Source organism: Octodon degus, unplaced genomic scaffold (genome assembly GCF_000260255.1).
Source record: "Octodon degus isolate 3935 unplaced genomic scaffold, OctDeg1.0 scaffold00023, whole genome shotgun sequence".
Taxonomy (NCBI): Eukaryota; Metazoa; Chordata; class Mammalia; order Rodentia; family Octodontidae; genus Octodon; species Octodon degus.
Genome location: NW_004524599.1, coordinates 18,473,355 through 18,500,346, shown reverse-complemented (window position 1 = coordinate 18,500,346; position 26,992 = coordinate 18,473,355). Strand labels below are relative to the sequence as shown.

Genomic DNA, 26,992 nt, shown 5'->3' with positions numbered 1-26,992 from the left:
GTAGCTTGGCCACCACAGGTTTTTCCCAAGTAATCCCAGGAGGATAAAAGTTTCCCCATAGGAAGAAAGGCTTGTTTTGGGAAGGTATAGGGTGGAGACAAGGTAACTCCCAGGTTAAGGGGATCCAATTTCAGTGTTTGTTGCAAACTTTCAATGCTCTCAAGCAAGGTGCTTGTAGCATGGGCTCGCTAGACTCCTGGTCTACCAGTAAGCACAGTGTGTGGTATGGCTGCCCGATCTCTATCCCTCTGCTCATCTGCTGGCCCCTGGCTCCACAAGCAGGCCAAGTCTGAGACCAAACCTAAAGCTGACCCTCCAACAGCCTTGAAAAGCTTTTAGACTCAACTGTTTCAGAGAAATAGCCACGAACCTTAGGATTAACATTAGCCCAAAGGTAACCAAGGCCCTAAATAATAATAAAATACCTGGGGTGGAGAAAAGAACACCAAAATAATAGAATAGCTTCAAATATTGTTATTTATAATCTTTGTGTTTCACACCATGCAGAATGGTATACAGTATAAATATGAATTTTTGAACAAGCCTCTCAGATCTACACACAGACAAACAAAATCAGGTAAAGGGAGAGGGAAATCCCTTAGGACCCCAGAGGCAAAAGTTTCATAGATTCTTAAGAGACAGAAAATGGCTAGAGAATACATTAGTGCTTTTTCTAAGGCATCACTGCCCTGAAGAGCCACTCAGAGGGCACTGTCTATCCGCACAGAATAGCGCCAGCTGTGGACTTCTGAGCAGAGGAGACAGCGCTGCTGGAGTGCAGGAAACACCAGCTAAAGCAACTGCTCCTAACGCAGATCATCCAAGTGCACGACAGGCTTCTGGGGAGACTTAATGAGAGCGAAAGAGATTAATTACAAAAGGCTAGAAGGGCACGTAGGGAGGACACAGTGTGGAAAGACAAAGAGAGCTGGAAGAGAGGAAAGTAGTGTTCGCACATTCCCCTCTTCCCTTCAAAAGGGACAGTGAGCATGGGATGTGACCTTCAGGGCCAAACCACTGCAGGGGACTCTGCTGGCCAGGGAGGGCACAACTCAATTATGAAAAATAACAACAGCAATAACTACTATCATGAAGTGAAATTCATCAAATATGCTCACATCATGAGCTCACAAAAGTATTTTAAAGTAAATGACCTTGCTGATAATCTTCGAAAAATGCTGGGGAGCCAACATTCTAAAAGCAAAGACTCAGGCTAGGGAGATAGCTCGGCTATCTAAGCACCTGCCTGGCAAGTACATGGACCAGAGTTCGATCTCTGGCACTGCATGCGACTGGGCATGGTGGTGCATGCCTGTTTACAGCTCTTGGGAGGCTGTAAACAGGTGGATCACTACATCCGATCTAGTAGTGAGACCCTGGAGACCCTTCCCTAAAAAAAATACTCACACAAAAAAAGGGGGTCTGGTACCACGTGCCATACCAGCCCCAGAGCCAGCCACTGAAACCAGGTGTGGTGGTACATTCCTGTAAACTCAGCACTGAGGAGGCTGAGACAGGAGGATCACTCAGAGTCCGAGCTGTGTAGTGGAGACCCTGTACCAAATAGATAAATAAATAAATAAATAAATAAATATTACAAAGTAAACTTTAAAAAAGCAGCTGATGGCTGAGCTGCTACCCAGTGATATTTTGAGTGACAAACGGGTTCCAGTATGAAGTTTCCTACTCAGAACTTGGAAACTGCTGCTGTAGTGAGACCCTGTACTGAATAAGTAAATAAGATTTTTTTTTAAAAGCAAAGACTTGAGCATTTTTCCTGCTTTTCATATTTGACCTGTACTTAGGAAAATCAAAAATAGTTGCTGAATAAAATTAAACTCAACATTTCAGTTAATAAACATTAATTTGCAATCCCTATTAAGAAATACATTGTGGCAAAAATTACTAGTGTGGTTAACAATGTTTCAAAGTTAGGATGAATTTTGAAAGGGGAGAGCAGGCTGACAGCACTTGAATTTCATTTTCAACCATAACATCACAAACAGAAACAATAAGAGACGTTATTTGGCACCTGTGGAAGTAAACATACATCAAAACAAAGTCAAACTTAATGTTGTTTAATGCTTCTTTATTCAACCACACATTTATAGTGAAACAAAAAGGACAGAAGAACAAGTTCAATGGCACCATGTGGAAGCAATGTGAAAAATCCAGAATGTGAGAGCAGCTACAGAACAAAGAATTTGATTTATTTACCAAATAAAAACGGGAACCTAAAGAGTTAAAAACAAACAAGCAAACAAGAGACCCATCAACCAAAAGAAGAAAGACTGTGAATAAACCCTGACTAGCACAAACTGTCTAACAGTGAGAATTTGAACAGCTCAAGATTTGGTGAAATTAAGGAATTACTGTTCATTCTTTTCTAGATCTGGTAATATTATGACTGGTTATGTTTCTTAAAATATATCTGTCCTTATCTGACTTGTTTAGGGATAAAATGATCTAACAATGTGGGATTTACTTCAAAGTAATAGGTCCTGGGCACAGTGGGGAGCCCAGAGGTACAGACAAAATAAGGGCTGGTAACTGCTGAAGTGGCCGACAGACAGGTCAATCAAGATTTTTTCACTGTTCTGTCTTGCTATGCACCTAAAAATTTCTCCAATAAAAAGTTTTTAAAAATGACTCAAACTGTTTGTCTGCACAACAGTATGTTAGGTTATCCTGATGACAAATAACAGTTTACTGCTATCAATTTAATAATCAAATACATACTTCAACTGATAAGACATGCAATGAAGAAAATATGTGGGCCGTAGGCCATCTCAAGGTTAATAAATTTCATATTTCAGTACATTAGAGCCAAAATTTAGCTTTATTGAAAAATGCTTGGCAGACAAAGAAATTATAACCAAATGTTCAAAGTACTGTTCAAGTGTTCAACAGCATGATGCTATCTAGCACATTAAATGCTTATTAAAACAACCAACACAGTGTCTGAAAAAAGTGACTTTACATAATGATATTGGATTTAAAATAAGATGACTGGTAGAATAATCTTCCTTTAGAAAACAAAATCTCTCTGCTTATGAACAGACCAAACATGAGAACATTAAAATCTATCTCACAATACTTTGGAAATGAAACTAAGAACAATCCCAGGAGTATAAAATCTCTTCCTTTAGAGCTCAGTAGAGGAAAGGATCATCAACACAGACGTTCTTCGAAGATGAAGTCCACCCAACGGGGCCGATATGTGATGGAAAGCAGAACTCCTACAGCACCTGGCTGCTTGGCCTGAGCGAGCTCAAGGAGCCTGAGGGGAGTGGCTGCCCTGTGAGGTATGGCAGCCTTGGGCGCCACCACAGCCCATACTGGGAGCGCACAATGGACTGGGAGAAGGGGCCTCCACATACCAAGAGTATGATATTCACAGTGGTGCCCTAAAATCTCCAGAAGCCCAGTCTTCAGAAGAATTTTAGAAAGATGCAGTTGAGTTTAGATCTTCAATATTACATGTATTTCATTTACAACATTCTAATTCCTTTTAAAGGGATGGTCTATATGTTATTTTTCTGTCATCCTATTTAATCAACCTTCTTTGACATTTACTGAATTAAAAAATAGTTGGCCCAAAATGTTTAATCTCAAAATCTGAACTGTGAGTTGATATTTTAATTGCTGTTTGTATCTCCTGCCAGCTCTAGTGTGAGGAGCCTTGCCAAGATATTTCTCATGGTCTATTCAACTAATTACTGAGCAGAGATTTTGCTAAACACACACTCTGGCCAGTGCCTGTTCCTTACAGACACAGAGAGCAGACATGCTGCAGCAGATCGGAATCAGCAGGACAGGTGGGAAGACAAGGCCAGGGCAGGCTAGGATGCCAACAGGAGAGTCAGGCAAAGGTTGCAGTGTAGACATCTAGGACAGGGCGTGCCGTGTGAGGACTGGCAAGAGCAACTAAGGATTGAGTACTGGTGACAGGAACAGTTGGTGCTCACTGATGAGGCCCAGAGTGACGCAGGGTCGTCATGACCAGAGCTGAGCAACTTGCATCCTCGCAGGCTGTGGAGAGGACTCAGCTGAGCTGGCAGGTCTGAGCAGGGTCAGCCAGGCAAGGACAGATGGTTGGGGGCTGCCCATCCCTTGAGCACCCCAGTGGCTCTCCAGATAGTCAGAGGTTTTCCTGCATGCTGCTGCAGGCTAGCCAACCAAGCAGATGAATGTGCAAACTGAGGCAATAGCTTACACACAGGAAGGAACCAGCACCTACCACTCTGCACAGAGGCTGAGTGACACAAGAAGATCTGCAGTTGAAATCACAGAGCGGGAAGAAGAGGAAGTGTGAGAAAAGCTGTGCACACTGCAGCCAACAGGGGCACTCTTCACAGGCGGTGAACTCAAGTTTTGTTAGGTAACTGCAAACGATGATGTCAGTTTAAAACCAGAGTAACCAAAACCAAACTGCCAAGTCTTTTTTCTAAACATATTTCTCTTCTCAAAACTCACTTGACTTTAATTTTAATTCAGAGAAAATTCACCTCATGGAGTCCAAGAAGGTGATTTTTGAAAATAAACACATAAAATCATAATAGTGTCAAGATCTATTTTGGTACTTAACACTTTTGCCATCAAATGCTATTATATTTTTTACCAAAATGTTTGCCCTCCATACACACTCTTTCCAACCTCCATCACTCTCCCAATCAACAGCCAATAACAAGTGCAATGATACACACACAAAGTGCCTGGCACAGACGAAGGACTAGCATGGAAGAGTTTCCGCTAGCGGCCAGCACAAGGTTCCCGTCCTGGAAAGTGCCAAGTGGGCTCTGACGCGTACCACCTCACGTCAGAACCACAGTACGCTCTGCTCGTACGGCATGGTCGACTTCTCTGCCGAGATTTAAACTTACACAATTCAGAAAACGACCAACCACCTGGAAAATCTGTACAGTGTCTTACATAGAACAGGCTTGCTGACATGACTGCATTCGTGAACATAAGAGAACTGATGGACAGTGTGTCCAGCCGTGGGCTACTAGCATAGACGTGAACACTGGCTGGTCCTGGGAACAGCTTTCTCGGAAGTCTGCTGTGTTTTTCTGTTTTTGAAAATGCTAACAATAACTGTAATTTGATTATAGTGCTGCCTTCTGCAGCTATCTAGACCTATTTCTTTTTTCTTTCTTTCTTTTTTTTTTTTTTTTAAATGAAGAAGCGCGAGGACAGCTACTAGGTGTGTCCCTGGTCATTCTCAAGCACCTATCTGTTCTGATGTCCATGTTCTCAGAGGGTTTGGCTTTAAGGCCAGACGTGATGAGGTCACAGGTGCACAGGACAGATTCACAGAAAGCCTACCCTTGGAGCCCCGTGCCCCGCATGCGAAGCTGGCTTCCCTTCCCTCAGTTTTTAACCCCAGTTCTTACATAATTACACAGGTGACCCTATAGTCATCTATCTCATTACACCTTTGTGTTTTTGTATGGTTTTTTCTAGCAATTCAATTTTTATTGTTTGACTGAACTTTCTCCAACTCTTTTTTTTTTTTTGCAGAACCAGGGATTGAACTCAGGCCGTCGTGCTTGCTAGGCAAGCACTTATTCTACTGAGCCATCTCCCCAGCCCCTCAACTCTTTGAATTTGGAGTAAAATTTATATATAGTGAGAGGTAAGAGGTTAGGTGAACAATCCAACAGGAATTGACATAGTGTGTAGCTGCATAACTATCAGCAGAAGCGAGATGGGCCACTTCCAGCCCCCCACTGTCCCAGCCAGTCCCCTATATGAGTTGGCTGCCCCCACACCTCACTCAGATGGACTTCCACAGAAGGTACTCATTTGTATTTGGCTTTTTCTTCTTTCTTTCTTTCTTTCTTTCTTTTTTTTTTTTTTTTGCTTAACCATGTGTTTTAAAAATCCACCCACATCATTAAGTACTTAGAATCAGTAACAACAAGGATGAGTACTCCACAGTATGTACGCCATTGCAAGAAATGAACACACTACAGTCTGACACATTCTCTTCTTAATGAATATTGTGGCTATTATACAAGTTATGATGGAAATATACAGTGAGCCCTTAAATTTAGAAAAACGGTAACAGTAAAGATATACTGCCATTAACCCCCCTCAAAATACTCCTCTCCCTTCAAGCATACTTATGTCATTGTTCTTCTCATGTTAGGAGGCAGTTCTAGAAGTTCTTTTCTGTGTCTTTGGTTGAGGACTGCAGCCATCTTGGTGTCCTAACTCCCTTAAGTCCAATATCCTGCTCAGGGTCATCTGGACTTGGGACAGAGGCAAAGGTGCATGGCGGCAGGGCCGGTGAGTGAGTCGCAGGGGGACACCGTCGTGTTTCCACCTAGTGCACACGACTCAAGGGCAGCAATCAACATCAGCTTTTACCCCACTTTGTAAAGCCCCAAAAGAGAACTCTAGAACTTCTTTTAAAGTGTCAAAAAAGGTGAGAGAAGTGTGTTTAAGTAAGAGGGAGTACCGTGAGAGGAATTAATGACAATTTGTATTTTACTATAAAAAACTTCTTAAAAATTTCAACATTTAAGGGGCCGGGGAGATGGCTCAGTGAAATAAGCAAGCGCAAGGGCCTGAGTTCAATCCCCGGTTCCACAAAAAAATAAAAAAATAAAAAAAATTCAACATTTCCCTTTGCAATAGCTCTTTGTAAGTACAATCAGCATGACCCTCCAGATAAGTCTAACTATACACATATTTTTTATTTCTCCTGGGAAAATACCTACATGCATCACGGGTGGATCATGGGGTAGATTCATGTTTAGTTTTGTAAGAAACTGTTTCCAGCATGGCTGCACCCTCTTACAGGTTCCCCATGACAGGGAGAGTTCCAGCTGCTCCACATCCCTCTGCCAACTGGTAGTGTCAGTTTCTGATTTTAGCCACTCCTGTGGGTCTGGGAGGGTATCCCACTATGGTTTATTTACTTGACACTGATTTTAAATAATGTGTGACCTCCATTCATGACTGGCCATTCATATGTCTTTGTGAAAAGCTGGTTCCTATGTTCATCTACTTGTTCCAATGCATCTGTTGACAAAACCTTCTTTTGTCAGGGACATGTCCCGGTACCTCTATGAAAGTTAGCTGAATGCCTGTGTATGGGTTTTTACTTCACTGATCTACTTGTGTATCCTTGCGGTAATACCACACTCCCTATATGACGCTGGGTTTACAAGTCCCTATACCAAGCACTGTGAACAGACTAATTTTCTGCTCCTCTTTGAGATTAAGTGGGCTGTTCAAAGCCCCCCAGTTTTCCAAATAAGTTTTACCATGATTTTGTAATTTCTATCAAAAAACCCTGTTGGGGATTGGATTGGGAATGCACCAAATCCACAGATCAATGTAGGAGACTCGACTTGTCAACAGTACTGTGACTCCTAATCCAAAGTGCGGCGTCTTAAAGCTCTCCGTGATTCTATAATTTCCCCTCTGCAAGGCCTAATGCTATACACGCTAACCTGACATGTTGGCTTTTTAAATAAAAATGTAGGAATAATGCATGCATTTTCCTTTAGCCAACACCTACCAGTCGATGGATACTCTCCATCATACGTGTGTGCTCACTCGCATGCACTTACACGTGCACACGCTCTCTCTCTTCTCTCTCATATTTCTCCTTATTCATGAGGAGCTGGCTGCTGAGCACATCTAGAGCTTGGATCCCAACCATGGTTGCTCAAGTCTCTCAGGAAAATGGTGTGGTAACTGCACAGAACCTGTCCGCACGCCCACATACTTTACATAAGCTCTAGGTTAGTGACACTACTGACTGCAATGGCCACATTGGGTAAAAAGCCACTAGACTATTCTTGAGGGAATAACAGTAAGAAAAAAGTGTGTCCATGTCCAGTAGAGATGCAGTTTTTTTTCCCTTAAATACATTATTTCTGACTTGTGGTTGGCTGGGTTTAGAGACACAGACCCTACATTCCAGAGGGCTGGCTGTGGGCCACAAAGCTAGGACTCCTCTAGACCCATAGGCATTCAGTGATCCATGCCTCAGGAGATCGCATCAGGCTGTAAGATCTGCCAATAGTTTTTAATGATTTGCAAATGAAATAAAAACTCCCATTTTTATTTCCTGTCTTCTAGCATTTTACTCTCTAGAAATTCAAGAGTATGCCTGGAACTTTGAATCAGTCAAAGTACAAGATGCAGAGATAACCTAATGATGCAGGGTCTCACAGAGTTGAGTGAAAGTATCCACAAGACAGATTCTGAAAGGTTGAAATCCTTGAACAAAACTGAAATTGTTTTGGGTAAACAAACACGGACAGGAGCAGAGTTGTGGCTCAGCTGGCTTCGGCTCTGTCCTCCATGCAGAACTGCACTCTTGCCCCACACGCTGCTGTGCTGCCAGGCATCTGTTACTCCCTGCCCAGATGGTGCCCCTGAGTGCAGCTCATCCTGCACTGGCCATCTCTCAGCATGCACCCAAGTGGCAACTGTGCTCCACTTGTAGTGATACGAGTCCTAAGTGTACTGTACCAAGGGAGCAAGGAACAAAGGACCGAGCCTAAGCCTAAGGAAACTGGCTCCTGGCAACTGGCAAGCTGGAGACAAGGTAGTAACGGATTCCTGCAGGCAGTGTCCTGTCCGCTTGTCCCTTTATCTGGGAAGTTACCAACTAGTGAGTGACACGTAAACTAGTTGGTGAATACCGGAAGGCAATATAGATGGCAGTTTGTTTACACTGAATTAGTTATGCACATTCCCTAGCCTGTTTGTAGCCCTCAATAAATGTTGGAAGTTTCCCTGGCTGGGGCTCACTTAAGAGAGACTGAGCTCAGTGCAACCCCTGGGGCCCATTTCATCCAGCCTTGCTGTCATTCTTGTGGCTCTGATCATTCTAGAACACCACTTTTGGATGGCACCAGATATACTCAAGAATTACATAAATGTTTTTCCTTCCCACTATAATTTCTTTTACTATAATTAACATAAAGCTTTTGAATTAAATTCAGTTAAATACTTTAGCTAAATAAAAGCTAAATTTTATTGAGCTTTAAGCTGAAATTTTAAATTTCAATTCACTCATCAAATTTTTAAAAAAATAGCTTTTTACATAGGAAAAAGTACTTTAGCATATTAAAGAAAAAAACTTCTAAATTTTTAAAGATGTGAAATTCCATGTGTACTTGAGAAGAGACCAAAAGTATTCTGGATTTAGATAAAATTTACAAAATACAAACAGAGCTCTTGATAATCATGGTATAAGAGTTACAATCTTAACAATAGTTTTGTGACTCAGAACTAGCCAGAAGAATCTTTACAGACATCTACACAAAGAGGTATCTAAATAGCCAACTGTCAGGCTTTAACGGGTGATTTTTCTTGAATCATGAAATTAATCAGTTGGATTGCTTTTAATGGCCACATACAGTATCATAAGCTAAATTCATTGTAACAATAGCAATAAGTAATCAGTTACCTATTAATTGGCGAATTCAGTTTTTGGAGATGAAAACTCAAGGTAACATTGCAGCTGTCAATGAAACTTACTTTGGGAGATTCGGCATCCAGTTACTCTGGTTGTTCACTTTACATGAGGTCTCAAGTCAACTTTAAACCAACTCAGAATCACTAAATGACTGTGAGCTGAGGATCAGCTGTAACCATGAAGTCAAAACTACACAAAGAACAGAACGGGATGGTTTATAAAAATGAAAAGAATACAGAAAATTTCTTAGTAATTTTGGAATCCGAGAAAGAGTAAATCTATTTCTCGTATACAATGTCAAGTGTCACTTGTTTATGAAAGGAAGTTTATCTTAAAAGGAAAACAAAAGCATACATTTAATGTCACACAGCCAACAGAGTCCTAACTTTGTCTAAAAATTTATCCCAGGTTAAATACTGTGATGAAGGTCAATTATTCTTTAAACACTTTTAAACCTGAATACTAAGACATGTAAATGGGTTATGCTAGTGCAATGCCACAGTTGAAAAAAACATGAAGATGACAGAGAAGGGTTCTGGACACCTTATGCACATTAGCCTGGAGGACCTGAAAACCCTAAGCAGAACACACAGCCAGGAGCTGGCCTGGCCGCTCACACAGGCTCTGTCCTCCTGTTCACTCACAGGACCTGGGAAGCCCCTCCAAAGCACTGATGACACCCACAAGCTCAGGGCCTCAGGGAACTAATTTTTTCTCCTAAGGACACCTTTAAAGAGATGACCCAATGAGAAAGAAGACCTTTCCTCCCCAGGAACCCTCCTCCCCATGCCCAGACTGCCTGTCAGAATCAGCAGCTCGGCCTAGGGTGGCTGCTCCACATCCACGGCATTCCGTGAATAGACGGAACCACTGCTGGGGGAGCAACATATTTAGTCACCAACTCTGGTCTGCCATGTCATGAGTGTCTCCATCCCCAGAGAAACGTCACAAGTAATTTATAATCTTATCTTGAATGCATATCCAACAAGGTAAGAGTCATCTTGGTGCCAACAGCAAGTGTCAAACGTAGGCATTGAAAAATAGTGATTTTAGCAAAACCCATCTATACTGGAGAATTCATTTTTTGCATGATGACTGTTAATGTGTTAGATATACTTGATAGTTCTATTTTAATTGAAATGTCATTGCTCAAAACTTACAGCACATACAGCTGTCATGTAAAAATTCAGACAAGAAAGTGAATGATGAACAACAATAGAAACAAGGACACTATATGATCTACTGTCCTACTGAAATACATTTTGTAAAAATCACTGCAAAAGCAGCAAAAGCACAAAGCAAACACTTGGAAGATAAACTTTGGCATAATCCACAAGACTTCATTCACCAACACAGCTACACAAACATCTGCAACTGACCCTGGGTAACACTGGGAGCTGTCCAGCAAGGAAGCCGCAAATGACAACACCTGCCAGTGCACAGGGGCACAAACAGGAGGAATGATGACAGTGGTAGCTGCAGGAAGAGGGTCAGAAGCACAGGGGAGCACAGGGGTGGCCTGGCACTGTAGGAAGGGGTGGGCAGAGAAGGGAGACCATGAAGAGCTGGAAGGTGCATTTCAGGATAGGCAAACCAATGCTAGCTGGAGGCCTGGCACAGGCCTGCACAACACAACTCCACGGAGTGGACTCTGTAAGGGGAGCACACTACAAGGGTTTGCAACAAGGCTCACTCTGGATCTAATATAGGTTCTGAAAAGATACTGCGTAATACAGGAAAATGGATGAACCTTGTGGCCCACTGCAATATTAAGTGAAGAAGATCAGACACAGAGTTTAAAGAGCACGCAGATTCTCTTTTGAAGAGCAAAATCAAAGGTAGATAACAGGAACCTACAGGATAGACCTTCTGCAAATGGGAAGGGAAGCTGGGGTCGAGGCATAAATAGAATGAAGGCCTGCAGTGCCTGGACCCTGAGCCCTCACAGTGAATGCAGACACTATGCACTGCACACATGCAGAAAATTAAAGCAGCAGTAAAACCTAGTTTGGGCACAGTGAGGTAAGAATATGGAAAAGTAATGGAGTTAAGGGAAAGATCAATGACATCCTGCTGGAGGAATACGGTCTCAGAAGACTACCAATGACATGATAGCAGAAAACTGAGTAACCGTAGCCAGAAAATATTAATTTAATAATTCAGGTTTTTGTCATCACTGTATGTGAACACTACTCAATAAAAACAAAAGGTGTCTAAACAATAAACAACTTTATTACCATCTAACAGAAGCATTACATGATAAAAGCCAAATACTGCAGTTAAAAGATTAAAGAATAAGGCAAACCCATTAATAATTTACTGGTACATCTACATATAAGCATCCACATATAACCTACGGCTAATATAAACACAGACACTGCTAAATAAACACCACTTCTATTTAACAGGTAGCTTGGATTCATGTAGTCCATTCCACAGTATTTCATAAAAGGTGAAAATTATTTGATTAATTAAAATGCTTACTTGGTTACAAAGCAATAATTACTTTAAAAATACATACTATAAAGTGATTTAAGCGGCTTTGAACTGACATTACAAGATAATACTGGAACTGTGCTGGTCATCCTTCTGTGGCTCATTTTCTTTTCTGAATTACTGCAATAATCTTACTCCTACACATTTTCTATCTTCTGCATCAATAATTAGGTCGGACAGAAAAGTGACAAGATTTCTTAGATACATTTTCTGATGACCGTTACAAGATCATTTCATGAAATTGTCACTCATAGTCATTCTCTTATATTTATGCAAAAAAGGAATCAAGTTTGCATCACTAAAATGAGCAATAGTGATAAAGGTACAGTTAATGATTCTCTGAATTAATAACTATGCCACTGCTTATCAATGATAAAAATACCCAAAAAATGTGTTTAAATGAATAAGAAGCAAAAGGAAATCTAACTTTCCACCCTTGGTAAGAATAAGGAAAACTGTTGGAGCTGGTAAAAGCATACTCACACCTATCGCTGTAGATACACTTCAAAGTCTTAGAGAACCCCCTTGACTCTGTCCACCTACCTGTGGGAGGCAGGCAGTCTTTCCAGTCAAAGTAGCCTGCATAAATCCCAGGTTCCAAGGAGCCGACAATGGGATCTGCCTTCAGCTCAATGTAGTTCTCAAAGAGTCTTTGGTCAAGTTCTTTCAGTGAGGCCATGCTAACCTAGAAACACAGAGGAAAGACTGAGCTGCCAGGTGAGAGTGCAAGAAAAAGCAATGAGACAGTTCTTAAAGCTAAGAACTACCACCACCATGACATACCCGAAAGCAAGGACACATGACGGCAGTCCTAAGAGGGAAGCTCACAGCCACGAACACCTACTTGTATGTACCACAAGAACAGAGGAAGCCCAAATAAATAACTACGGTATGCTTCAAGGTCCTAAAAAAACAAGAAAAATCCAAACCCAAAGCCAGTACAAGGAAGGAAATTATAAAGATCAGAGAATTGAGGCTAAAAAAACAAAAAACAAAAACAAGGAATCAGTGAATCAAAGAGCTGGTTGTTCAAAGAAAGATACGTAACTAAACAAAACAGTCAAAGCCTCAGATAATCTCAATAAAAAAGGAAAGATTCAAATCAATGCAATTAGGAATGAAAAAGGAGTAATCACAACAGACAATGTTGAAATTCAGGAGATTATTGATAACTACTTTGGAAACCTCTACTCTAATGAATTGGAAAGTTCAGAGAAGGTCCTAGATACATATGAATTATTAAAACTGAATAATTATATAAAAACCCTGAATAAGGGCCAAAATGAAGGACCATTTTGTATTTGTACATACAAAATAGTTAGGATGGCTATGCAACTGCTTTCTCTTGGTTCAGTGAGAGGAAGGACTCGTGCTAATGGTGTGGACAGGATGTCCTGTCTGCATCTTGTACTATGAATAACCACTACGAAGACAGCAATATGCAATGTAGTAACTATTGAAACTGTCCTAGTAATCGGTTTTGAAACTGTCTCATTGCTATTTGTTTCTCAATTAAAAAAAAAAAAAGATTAAGCCATTCCTTCTAGAATTTCTTTCCAGGCAGGATGAGTATTGCAAAATGTAAAATTGTTAAGGTTTTCTATGCTGAAATATTTAGGAGTAAACGACCATAATATACGTTCTTTACCCTCAAAAAGTCTAGGTAAGAAGTATTTTCTGTATGACAGAAATAAGAATGGAAAAAAAAATAAATGGGTATACTGCTAACAGGTAAATCTGAATAAATATTTTTAAAAAATAGCTCAGTGGACTAAAAACACCTGCTCAGGCAGAGACAGTGGTCTGGGTTCAATCCCAGGTGTGCACGGCCAGCCCCGCCCCGAGCGCATGCTGAGACACTGAGACTGGGTGTGGTGGGGCATGCCTGCAATCCCAGTGCTTGGGAGGCTGAAAACAGGACAATCACTAAGAGATGATCTACATAGTGAGACCCTCTAGACCCTATACTAAATACATTAAAAACAAATAAACCAAAACCCACCCTCAATAATCCAATGAAATAGAAACTGCAATTTTTTAAAAAAAAAAAAACAAACCTACAAATTAAGAAAAGCAAAGATCTGGATGAAATTACTGCTCAATTTTACAAAATCTTCAGGGACTACACCAATATTCCTTTTTAAAGAAATTGAAAGGAAGGAGGACTCCCAAAGTTATTCTCAGAAAATACCATTACCCTGATTTTAAAAGCAGAAAAGGATACAAACCAAAAAAAGCAGTAGAGTAATCTCTTTACTGAATACAGATACAAAATTCTCCACAAGATCCTGGCAGAGAAGCTAATTAGCCTTCAAAATGTTTATACATGGTGCCAAAGTAGTCTTCATTCCAGGGATGCAAAGATGGTTCAATACACGCAAATCAATAAATGTAATACACTGTATAAATGGAAGACAGGACAAAAATCATATGATAATCTCAAAAGATGTAGAAAAAGCCTTTGACAAAATCCAACATCCACTTAAAATAAAAAACATGAAGAAAATAGGCACAAAAGGATCTTATCTCAATATGATAAAAGCCATTCATGATAAACCTACTGCCAGAATCATATGAAAAGAGGGAAAATCTGAAAGCTTTCCCTCTAAAATCAGGAAGAAGACAAAGATGCCCACTACCACCGTTTCTGCTTAACGTAGTACTCAAAAAATTATCAAGAACAATTAAGAACTAAGAATTATATATATGAAAGAAAAAAGTCAAATTGTCAGATTATTTGCAAATGACACAATCCTCTACATAGAAGATCAAAAAAATTTACCCAAAGATTCCTAATAACCAAATTCAGTAATATAGTACAGTACAAAATTAATGTACAAAAAGCAATCGCATTCTTGCACACTAACAATGAACTCACTAAAAAAGATATTAGGAAAAATACCATTTATAATAGCACCAAGGAAAATTAAGTGCTGAATAATTAATTTAACTAAGAAAATGAAAGTGAAAAGTATGGTATCCTGAAAAAGGGGATTGAAGACATCAGAAATTGGAAAGATATCCCCTATTCATGGACAGGCAGACTAATGTAGTTAAAATGCCCATTCTTTCAACACTTTATACAGACTTAATGCACTCTCAATCAAAATACCAACTGCATTGTTCACATAACTGGAGAAAACAATTCTGAAGTTCAGATGAGCCCAGAAGAGATACAGAATAGCAAAAGCAACTCTGGACAACAAAAGCAAAGTGGAAGGCATTATAGTGCCAGATCTGAAGTTATTTCACAAAGCTAAAGTGATAATAAGAGCGCATACTGGGACAAAAACAGATAGGAGGATCAGTGGGCCAAAACAGAGGACACAGAAAAAACACAAGCAAATATAATTACTTGATATTTGACAAAGGGGCCCAAAATATACACAGATAGCCTCTGAAATAAATGGTGCTAGGATACCTGGATGTCAACATGCAGAAGATTGAATCTAATATTTCCCACTATGTACCAAACTAAAATAAAAATGGATCAAAGATCTAAATGTTAAAAGAGAAACACTGCACCTGCTGAAAGAAAAAATAGGTAAAACTGAAGCATAAAAAAGGACTTTCTGTATAGAACCCTGTTTTGCACAGAGAATAGGACCAAGAACCAACAAATGGGATTGTATCAGATTGAAACAGAGTGAAGAAACAATCTATAGAATGAGAAAGTATTTTGCCAACTATTTCTCAGAGAAAGGTCTAATACTGAAAACATATAAGAACTCAAAAAATAATACTTCCCAAAAATAAAAGAACCAACCAAAAACATGGGAACTGAAGCAAACAGATACCCGTCAGAAGTACAGTCAATAAATAAAGAAGAAATGATCAATGTTGCCCCTAGAGAAAGCAATTTAAAACAACCCTGAGGTTCTGCCTTACTCTAGAAAGAATGGCAATTAGAATCAGAAAATTAAGTTAAAACAAATGCTGGCAAAGACGCTCGCTCTGGCAGCACATATACTAAAATTGGAATGATACAGAGAAGATTAGCATGATCCAGCTATTCCCCTTCTAGATATCGTCCTCAAAGAGTTAGAGACATATATATCCATGTTTACAGCAAAGAATTCATAATAGCGATCTTAGAAACAGTCTATGTGTACCTCAGCACCTGACTGGATAAACAAAATGCTACTTACACAACGGGATGCTACTCTGCCATGAAGAAAGAGAAATGGAGTTGTTTGCAGGAAAATGGACACACTAAGTCCATGTTATGTGAAATATATCACACAAGCTTAGATATCATGTGGTCTCTCATCAAAAAAAAAAAAAAAAAAAAAGACCTGAAGAGTAAATAAATTAAATAGTAAAATGAAAGATACATTCTGGGAAACAGGGAAGGTACTTTCAAATGGAAAGGGGACCGAAAGATGTCAAGAGAAAGGGAGTGAGAGGGGACATTAAAAACTATTAGGATGTGTCACGAGCACATATCAAGCACCGAACATGAGTGTATTCACGAAGCACCACAAACACATACTCATCAAAGATTCCAAAGTATCAATTATAATTTTACTAGTCAAGTAATTTATAATATATTACTATTTATATTAACATCAAAAGACTAAAAGTAATTTTTTTTTTTTTTTTTTTTTTTGCAGAACAGGGGATTGAACTCAGAACCTTGCACTTGCCAGGGAAGCGCTTATTATACTGAGCCAGCTCCAGCCCTAAAAGTAAATTAAAAAAAAAAAATACAAAATTTCTGTTGAAAACAACAAAATGCTGCTAAAATAGTTTAAGATGTCCTAAATAACTACATACATAGGAACAATTGGTATTATTAATCTTCCCCAAATTCAGTCAATTTTTAAAAGGTCTTTATTTGGTAAAATTGCACAGGCTAAGCCTAAAATTTATACACAAATGGAAAGGACCTAATATACCCAAGACAGGTTGAAGAGAACCAAGTAGGAAGACTCAAATGACATGATCTCAGGAATCACTGTAGCGCTATAGTAAATAACGCAACGCCACATTGACAAAGGTGGACCAGAGGGGGAGTCCAACACAAAGCCACTCACACTTGATCTGAAAAAGACTCCTCAATACCTCATTATAGGATGAGGTGGTACTTGCATGAAAAACAGTATGAACCTCAGCACTTCGCTTAATACAGGAAACCTTAAAGAAAGCTAGATTATAGCTCTAAACACAAAAGTCAACATTAGGAGGCCTCTGGAAAAATATAAATAGGATGCTGAAGCAGAGAAAGATTTTGACAAAATATGATGAAAAAACACATACAGTATATATAAAACTGACAATCTCAAAAACATTAAAAGAATTTACCCAAAGATATCATTATATTTTATTTTTTAATATCGTTTACTTATTTATATGTATTTACTACAGGGTCTACAAGGTCTCATTATATAGAGCGGACTCATAGTGATCCTCCTGTTTTCAGCCTCCCAAGCACTGGGATCAGTGGGCATGTGGGGGATGGAACTCTGGCCATGTGTTCTGCCTAAGCAAGTGCGTTAGTCTACTGAGCTATCTGGCCAGCCCCCAAAGATATCATTATGAACAACATAGCAAGCAATAGCTAGGAGGAAAAAATGAAACGTGACAAATCTGAAAATCACTGCTAGAAAGACGAACAACCAAATTTGAAAATGAGCTGAAGAGATGAACAGTGCCTTGGACACAGACAATACATGAATGTCTACATGTCCAGTGCCATTAGTTACTAGGGAAGGCCAATTAAAGCAACAAGGCTGACAAATACAAAAAGAATGGCAGTATTTGGTGCTGGTGAGACACAGACAAAGTGGGGCCCTCATGTTGCAACTTAGATGCCCTTTCTACAAAGGAAAAGGGATTCCTGGTCAACTATGCCCTCACCGAAGGAGGCCCCAGAGCACATCCAGCAGCCAAAGGCGATGTGGCAGAAGCCCTCTATGGGTCCATCTCCCCAACAGCTAAAACACAGGAAGGGAGAGAGCTCAGCCACAGGCTAGCAAGTACCTGTGAGGCCACTGGAGGGATCTGTCTCTTGGAAAAGGAATATGCAATAAAAACAGGGCCAGTGGCAACTTTCTTCCTGTATGTAAGATACGTTCTACTTGGTTGGCATTGCAAAATTAATGGATTCACATGTAACAAATGAATCACCACAGATGCTGTAATATCAATCTCTTTTAGTATCTACTCATTTCAGCCACAATCAAATAATTTCAAAATATTCAAAATGGTCAAATAGAAAAAAATCTAAATTCTGGATGAGGAAAACAGCCTGCCATATATTCTAAGTTGTAACCCAGATACTATATATTACTTTTCTCAAAATCATCAGGACAGATCAGGAAAGATATTTAAAAAAAAAAACAACTTCATGTCAATTTCATTGTTTCTTAATTATATAAACTGACACAACACACAGTTCTTATTACTTTACAAAAACCTAGAGAAAAATCAAACTTATTGCTTCTTGTATGTAATTTTTAATCATTTTATATATTTTGCTGAGTTAACACACTTATAATATTCAAATGACCGAACTTAACAAAAAAGGGGATACAGATGAATATCCATTTTGTATCTGTGTATTCAAAGTGGTTTGGATAGATATATAGTTACATTCTCTTAATGAATAGAGGGATTTGTTCTAATGGTGTTTGTAAATAGGATATCATGTCTGCGTCTTGTACAGCAAATAACCACTAGGAAGAGAGTATGCAATGTGTTAATTATCGAAACTGTCCTACCAATTTGATTTGAAACTATCTCATTGCTATTTGTCTCTCAATAAAATTATGGGAAAAAACCACCTTTGTTATGAGCAAGTCAAAAAAATCATTTTATGTATTTTAAATGCTAAATAAAATTTCTAAGAAATATATTCACATCATCACCTCATTATATAAAAGCCAACTGCTCACTCTCTACAAACAGTATCTTTTATTGCAAGACATCATCTTGCTACTCTTAACACAAAATTTCTGGAAATAAACCAGACATTTGGCTCTAAAGCCTAAGTCACAACATTTCTCATCAGAGTGATTAATCTTTACAAAAAGGCAGGAAAACAAGACAGAGCCGCCCACTCTGACATTTTCATTCTGTGAAGAAAAAAAAAATCCCAATCTAGTTCATGAACCAGAACCATCATTTATAAAAAGTATGCAGTCCACCAAGAGTAAATTTTGATCCTATGATTAACAAGGGCATTATCTTTCTGAATCTGTGCATTGAGAAAAGTGTACTGACATTAAAAAGTGGTTCTAGCATAGTATTACTTAGAAATCTGATAAACCTTTGCCCAAGAAGGTTACTTCATTTTTTTTCCTTTTTTGCTTACTTGAAAAAAACATAAACAAGAGATAACATTATTTTAAAAACCTACCCCAGTGACCTGTACAGGGCTTACTTTTGTCCAGCCTTGCTATCTTGTGACCAGAGTATTTTTCAGGTAAGTTGCTAACATCTTGCAGCTATGAGCTGAGCACGTGTGTGTGTGTGCCTAAGTACAACAAACGCATCGTTGTGGTCATGTGGGAAGGAAGGGAGGAAGGAGAGTGAGCATGAGCAGGAAGAGGTTTCTTTCTAGGCTCTCAGCAAACCTGCAGGGGGATGGGGGCTGTGTGTAAAGCCTGGGCCTACAAGGTGTCAATTTTGATTTTCCTACAGGTTTGGGCTTCAGATGTCACTTTGCTTCCCTTGGCCCTGGATAGTTCTGTGGAGAATAAACCAAGTCTAACCTCCAGAGAGCTCTCACTGGAGAAGAACGGACAGCGTGAACCACGGCGATGAAGCATGAGATGAAGGGAATCAGGCAAAGCCAGCCTGTGCCAGAGCCAGGAAAGGGAAGAAGCACGGGGAAGCAGCCCAGGCACACCAGGCAAACAGCATAGGCACTAAGGCGGGCAAATAGCCAGGCCGGTAAAACCATTGCCTGTGCAATTATGAGAATTCACTCACCTGGGTCATTTTTTCTATTCCCTGGAAGTTGTGCTTTTCAAAGTATTCCACGATATTCAGGAAGGTATGACGTTCTAGATAGCAGCAGTTACTCAGGACTATCAAAAGTCGCTGTTCCTGAAAGCAAATCAAATGCGGAGTAAATTACATTTACAGCAGCAAATGCGAAGTGCTATCACTTGTTAAGTTTACCTACACCCTTCTGATCTCTAACATCACTATTCAATGCTTGGCTTTTCTCAACTGCTTCTTTCCTATCACTAACAGAAACATAAACAAATTCCACATTCCCACGCATGGCTCATTTTTACATAAGAGTGAAACAGGCTGAGCTGCAGTTCCACAGCACAGCACTCGCCTAACACGTGCAAGACTCCAGCTCCAGCACCAGCAAACAAAAGGATCCAATGATGTTTCCTTTCATAGTTTATGTATGCAAGGAGACTACACAAGTGGCTATTTTAAATAACCAGTTATAGAAATTATAGAAATCAGAAAATAATCTGTAACTTTTTCTCAACTCGGAAGAGAAAGACCTTCCATATGTTGGATGGGTCTTTCCAAACATTAGGCCTTCCAGAATGTTCTGCACATAGAAGGAGCTTCCTTCCCACAGGGAGTGAGGCCCTGGAGGCCAGCAGCTTGCCACAGGAAGTGGCTGCGTAGCCAAGCAGAAGGTAGAGCCACTCTTGCTGCTACGTATGCCAGGCTTCTGTCTGCCTAATTTAAGAGCAATCATCCCCCAAAGCTGGCAAATACCATACCCTTTCATAGTTCAGAAGAACTATTTTTGTTAGTAGAATTCCAGGAAGGGCCCCTGTTGCTTCTGCTACTGCTGCTGCGGTCTGCCCAGGCCTGGGTTCTCTGCAGCTCCAACAGCATTCTCTGGAACAGCTGTGACTCATCCAGGTCCTCTACTCAGACCTTTGACTAAAAGTAAGGCTAAGCCACTTTCCAGGAAAAGTTCTTATCCGCACTTGGCTTATTCTTTCTGTATAGACTCAAAATAGCCCACAAAAAAAGTAGTTCAGTCTAGATAATGAGGAAACAAACAGGCTCCTGTTCTTTCAAGTATATCTGGACCAAAGAAGAACTAGAACTCCATTGCCAAGCAAATCCTACATCTTTCAGTACTTTTCCAATAATTTAGCTCAATTTTAACTGAGCTCATCATTGTATCAAATGTCCCAAGACCTGCATTTCTTTACCCAAGATGCTCCTATCTTTATTTATGGGACAGTACAGCCCAGTCTCTGCCCTCTTTAACAATTACAAATAAAAAGTCAAAGAATGATCAAAGTCCTGGAACTCTGAAGGAGTCAGAGAGGTTTGCCAGCAACCTGGAGACATGGAATACAAAGCGGGGCCTGCAGGGTAGTAGGAGGTGTGTGGCCCTGATCCACGCCGCGTGAGCAAAGTGCAGGAGACCCAGACAGACAGCGTGAGCCGATGCGCAAGTCGGCCCACACCTTGGGGCGCAAGGCTGCACATCCCTCTGGTCCCAAGCTGGTGTCAGCATTATTAGGCAGTCCTTTTTACAGCAACTAAACAAGACTTTCCATCAGCGATACTGTATTTCAAAGACTGACTGGTTTCTCAGAGAATTCCACCCTTCTTCCCGAGTTAACTCCCCGCACCTAGCAGCTGGCCACGAAGATTTAATTTCCTGTCTCCATGTGCAGGATTCCTTTCAAATCAGAAACCACCCGAGTGCTCTCAAGTCTCACTCTTAGTGGGTTGTTTCTGTCAAGTCTGAGCAATGGGATGAAACTGAATTGGTAGAACAAATGAACATCACAAATGTTAAGCCAGGATGATTAACTAAGAGCTTCTTACCACCTCAGGCAGATAAGTGCTGACTGAGCACAGCATTGCATATGAAGAAGCACAAGTGCTGTGTCATTTCTCTGCATCTGGGACATGCATGGTGACATGTCCTTAGTCACATGGAAGGGACTCCCTCCTGTATCTCTGCTTTTCCCTATCCACCACCCTCCTGGGTGACACAGAGCAAGAGATCTCAGTGGAGAGAAGACAGGCTAAATCTGGCCAGGAGTCTTCAGGGCCATCCAATCTGCACTCGCCAACAGGCGAAACCTTCTGGAAAGCCTAGCAGGACAGAAGCTGGATGCTGCAGCAAGCGGAGGCTGTGAGCATCTTCAGGACTGCAGAGAGCAGAGCCACAGCCTGTCCTCTGGGTGCTCCTCCTTCCCTGGGATGAGGAACAGTGCAGGCTCAGTGCAGGATCCGCATGGCAGAGGGCACAACAAAGGCCTGGCAGGTGTCAGAAGCCCGTCAGCCTGGCACATGGTGGCTTCTCCAAGTCCTGGAGAAGTAGCCCCTGCTGAGTCAGGCTGGTTCGGAAAGCCTCAGAACAGAAACAGTGCCCTGCAGCTCAAGGTTTTCTCTATCTCAAAGGTGGTTTCCCTCACCCTGGCCTCAGTCTTCCTCTCTGCATCCCAGGAAAAGGCTCCCACAAGCCCATCACTTGGCCTCCCTCTTTTTGCAGGACTCTGCTCTCCGAGGATGAGTAGTGGGAGATGCCGTGTCCGGCCCCACCTGTCACACAAGTCTTGCTCCTTTCAGAGGCTCGTTATTTCTCCCAGGAATGCCGCTCCACTGGGACTTCCTTTTCAGAGAGCATCAACGCCTCTGTGCCTAGCCGTCCTCAAACTCCCAGAACCCCATTCTTATTTCTAACGGCAGACCCCTTTCTCTCACTCTGCAAGTGGAGCAGCCCAGCCCCTCCACACGGGGCTGGAGCAGCTCACGTCCAGGCTCAGACCTTGGTACCATGCTTGCTGCCTACGCTGCTTCTGCAGAGGCGGCAGAAACCAGCTGCATGCACAGGGCCATGAGCCTGCCTCCCAGAACCTGGATCTCACACCCTGACACACAGGCCATCTCTGCAGGCAGTTCATCCAGCGGGCCACTGTCCCAGAAAAAAGGCCTTGGACTGACCACCCCAGTGTTCAGTGCTCCTTTCTGAGGAGTCCCAGCTGGCCCCATCTCAGGATGGTTGGGGTGCTGCCATAGCTGCTGGGGGACTTCAGCCATAGGTTCACCTGGACAAAACAGCTAGCGTTTCCTTAGTGTCCTCATATATAGAAGGCCTCTGTTCAGCACATTCACACAGCTGACTGACAGAGTGCGTGGTTCCTTCCTGGGATCCAGATAAACAGGTAAACTTGCCCAGCAGATGCTGCTGCTGGGCAGTCACCAGGCCCACAAGCCTGCCCCTGCCTGGGTGTTTACTCTTTCACAGACTCTGTTCATCTCAGTGAGTGGTAATGTTCTCTACCTAGTCTTACAAGTAAGTAAACCCAGAATAAGGTCTTTAATTACTTTTACTAAACTATTTTTCTTAATATACCAAGCCACTTATTATTTAGAAATTTATACTGATAAATATAGCAACTGTGAATAACAGGGCAGGAAACTTAGCTCATACTTCAGTTTTTAAAGATCTACACACACAATGCATCACGAGGAAGATATTTTCTTTAACGAAGCTGGAACTTGATACTCAACAGCTAAATTTATAAACATGATAATATATGTATGCATTCCTAAATACATGTGTATGTTAAAAACATGCATGCGCATACACAGTGAATATACACAATACATATAAACAAAGTATGTACATATAAAACTAAACATAAAATCTGCATCTAAAATACACACACGCACACCCCAAGTGCATGTGCGTGTCTGTGTGTGTATCTGACTGTTCTGACCCTGGCGCCTGTCTTCGCACACAGTGGGAGCTCACAGGAGTGCAGCGGAGAGAAGCAGATGGGTGGAGCCTGAGCCCCCATGATGTTAGAGCCCCCATGATCCTGGTACTTCTCCCAAAGTTCCACCTCTGAACTGACTCATTTAGGGAACATTCTTTCAGCACTGGACATCGGACCCCAGAGCTATGTCTTCTTTCTCCCTTTTTTCTTCTGTATGTATGGGAGGGACAAGAACTTCAAAGGATTACAGGCATGTGCCATCCATGCGATGTGGATAATTACAGGAACCCAAAAAGCTAGGCCTGGTGCCTACAGTCCCAGCGACTCGGGCAGCTGCCGCAGGGAGCTCCTGCAGCTGCTGAGACAGATGCCAGGGCACCGCCACGCTTTTGGCCTCCCTCTCTATACAGCAACTTCCAGTGTCAGGCAGCTGGGGGCACCCACGGGCCCGGAGACCCTGCAAGGACAGGCTAAGTGGAGCTCCAGTGTGAGAGCTCTCGAGGTGTGGCACTCAGCACTGTGCTTACTAAGATTCCACACACCCCCACAGAGCTGCCCAGAAGGTAGCCTCCACGCCGCATGCTGCTGCAGTGAGGCGGAACCGTCCCCAAGTGGTGACGAGGACAGGCGTCACTTTCTGCTTGAGATCTCACTTACAGAAGTCAAACAGAAGTCTTCCTGGCTGCTTCCAAACAGATCAGGAGAAGAGATGTCTATGGAGAGGCTGAATACAGAAGAGAAGAATTCAGTTGACGTATTAAGTTTTAAAATACAATGAGCTACATGTAATATTATTTTTAAAATATTCTGATAAAAATCAACAAGTTTTTATGTTTAATAAGTATACCTCAGGGGGCTGGGGAGATGGCTCAGTGGAATAAGCACTTCCCTGGCAAGCACAGGCCAGAGTTCAATCCCTAGTTCCAAAAAAAAAAGTATTGCTCAGAAAAGGCCATATGTACTATCTATGTACTATCAACTGGGCCATATATAAAATCTCCTTTTGGTCTCTTCAAAAGTGGCTTAATATAGTTTGAAAACAAATCACCCAAAGGGAAAATGTCAGGTCATTGACATATTTTTTGCCTATGAGAATTACACACTCTGATAATAATACATGGGTAAGTTAGGAAATGAGCTGATAACCCACAAGTGAGCAGAGCCAAACTGGTGGCAGAGTGAAGGCATCATAAGCCCACTAATATACAGACATAACACCTCAGCAAGACTTCTTTCCTTGAACTTGACTTTAAAATTCCTAAAGAACAATAAAAAATACCTCAAATGTAGAGGTAACGGAGGGCAACAATCCGAAGAGCACTGAAAGGGCACTGAGTGCTGCAACAGCACTGGCACGCACAGAACGGGGTTCACAAATTCACTGCAGCATACAACAGAGACCAGGGATAAAGGGACCAGAAGTTGCACCAAAGCAACAGGAGTCTAATTAATATCAAGGTTCTGATTAATAATCCAAATTCTGGTAGATTCACAACTCAAATATATACAATCAAATCAAAACCTAAAAGAATGAGAACCTTATTAGGTCTTGAGAGAGGTTATAGTTTTATATACAGAAAAGCAAAAATCAGTAGGAGGAGACAAATAAAAAATCCTTAAACTGTCCATTAAAGATTTAAGAGAAGGGCCAGGGATACAGCTCAGCTGCATAGCACCTTCCTGGCAAGCACAAGGTCATCAATTCAATCCTAATACTAAAAAAAAATAATAATAATTAAGAGTCATTTATTTTTGTACAACATTATTTCTGTCATATAGTTTTTTTTATTTTAGGGAAGGGTCTACAGGATGTTCAGGGTCTCACTACTAGATCAGACTCTGTTTATAGCCTCCCAAGAGCTGGGATTACAAGCGCATGCCACCACGCCTAGTCTCAGTTGCTGTCTCAGTGCGCCTCGAGAGTGGGGCCAGCATGGCAGTGCCAGGGATTGAACCCCTGCCCCTGGGCCTGCTTGTAGGAGCTTTAATCCGCTGAACTAATTGGCTAGCCCTTTACTGTGTCATACACATGTTAAGCAGAGTAAAGTTATACATGCCACACACATCATTCAGAAAAACTGGATTAAAAAGAAACCAACATTTTATGCTGCTGCCTTGCCAGAGCTGCAGAGCCCAGAGCCAGGATGTGGCCTGGCGCTCACATCACACCCTGACTGGACTGGGCTCCCCACAGGGCACCCTGCACCTCCTACTGCCAGAGCCACAAGGGCACACTTTCACTCTGTACTTCATTATTTGTACGGCCCCTTCTTCTGGAAAATAAGTAAATTAATTTTGTGCTCAGCACACTCAACACTTCCCTCATAAGGCTAAATTCAGAAGATTAACAAATTATGAAAATAACATAGGTCAAGTATACAAAACTATGACTTCAATACAAGCAAGCTAGCGCAACTGCTAGAAATCTTAAGATTTAAAATCAAATACAGGAGTACCTCCCCCACCCTGCCGCTGAGTAGGAATTTCTGCCGTGTTCCGGGAACCCCCACAACTAGTCCTAGCCCAGGTCCAGTGACTGTGTGGGAGAGCTTTTGGCTAACCTGCACCTGCGGGACATATTACTGGTCCCGGCCCAGGCACAGCATCGGTGAGACACTGTTCCATCTCCATGGGATGCACCCCACCACTCTGCAGCATCTCCCCCACCCCGCCCGCCGAGTAGGAATTTCTGCCGCATTCCGGGAACCCCCAAGCCCAGTCCTAGCCCAAGTCCGGTGAGTGTGTGGGAGAACTTCTTGCTACCCTGCACCTGCGGGATCTACTACTGGTCCCAGCCCAAGCCCAGTGTGGGTGAAACCCTATTCCACCCCCTTGGGACACCCCGCACCACTCCGCAGCACCTCCCCCACCCCGGCTGCCAAGTAGGAATTTCTGCCTCATTCCCAGGAAACCCCAGACCCAGTCCTAGCCCAGATCCCGTGAGTGTGTGGGAGAGCTGCATTTCCCCCCTACTACACCTTGTCCTGTCCAGGCTCAGCTCAGGCCTGGCATACATGCCTGGGGTGTAACCCTGCAGCTGCAATCCCTGCAGAGAGTGTAGAGGATAGAACCATGCAGCTAGTCCAGGAGCAGAAAATCTTGCCAGAGGGGCACAACAGGTTCACCCTCAAGGGCAGCAGCAGGAAGGAGCTGAGCACAGAAGCCAGACCAAAGCCAGGCACAGCTGGATAAATCCAAACTTTGTAGATCTGCACCTGAAGTTCAGTACGTGCTAAGGTTATAACTACAACGAAGATCTACAACAAAGGTCAGAAGACAGTGCTACACAAAATGACAAGAAGGAACAAAATGCAACCTCAGAACCCAAGCTCACCAGTAACAAGTACAGAGGACACTAACACAGAACAAATTG

At 41.7% G+C, this 26,992-nt stretch overlaps 1 protein-coding gene across 2 annotated transcripts in view; it reads right to left on the bottom strand.

The window, feature by feature from the left end:
• Window positions 1-26,992, bottom strand: part of Exoc2 (exocyst complex component 2) — a 150,560-nt gene that overhangs the window by 23,950 nt on the left and 99,618 nt on the right. For both annotated transcript variants that reach the window (XM_023712082.1, XM_004628412.3), the window contains exons 21-23: window positions 24,277-24,343; window positions 19,880-19,996; window positions 12,488-12,629 (exon numbers count right to left, since the gene is read on the bottom strand). In XM_023712082.1, the coding sequence (XP_023567850.1) occupies window positions 12,488-12,629; window positions 19,880-19,996; window positions 24,277-24,343 (326 nt within the window). The remainder of the gene's footprint in view (window positions 1-12,487; window positions 12,630-19,879; window positions 19,997-24,276; window positions 24,344-26,992) is intronic.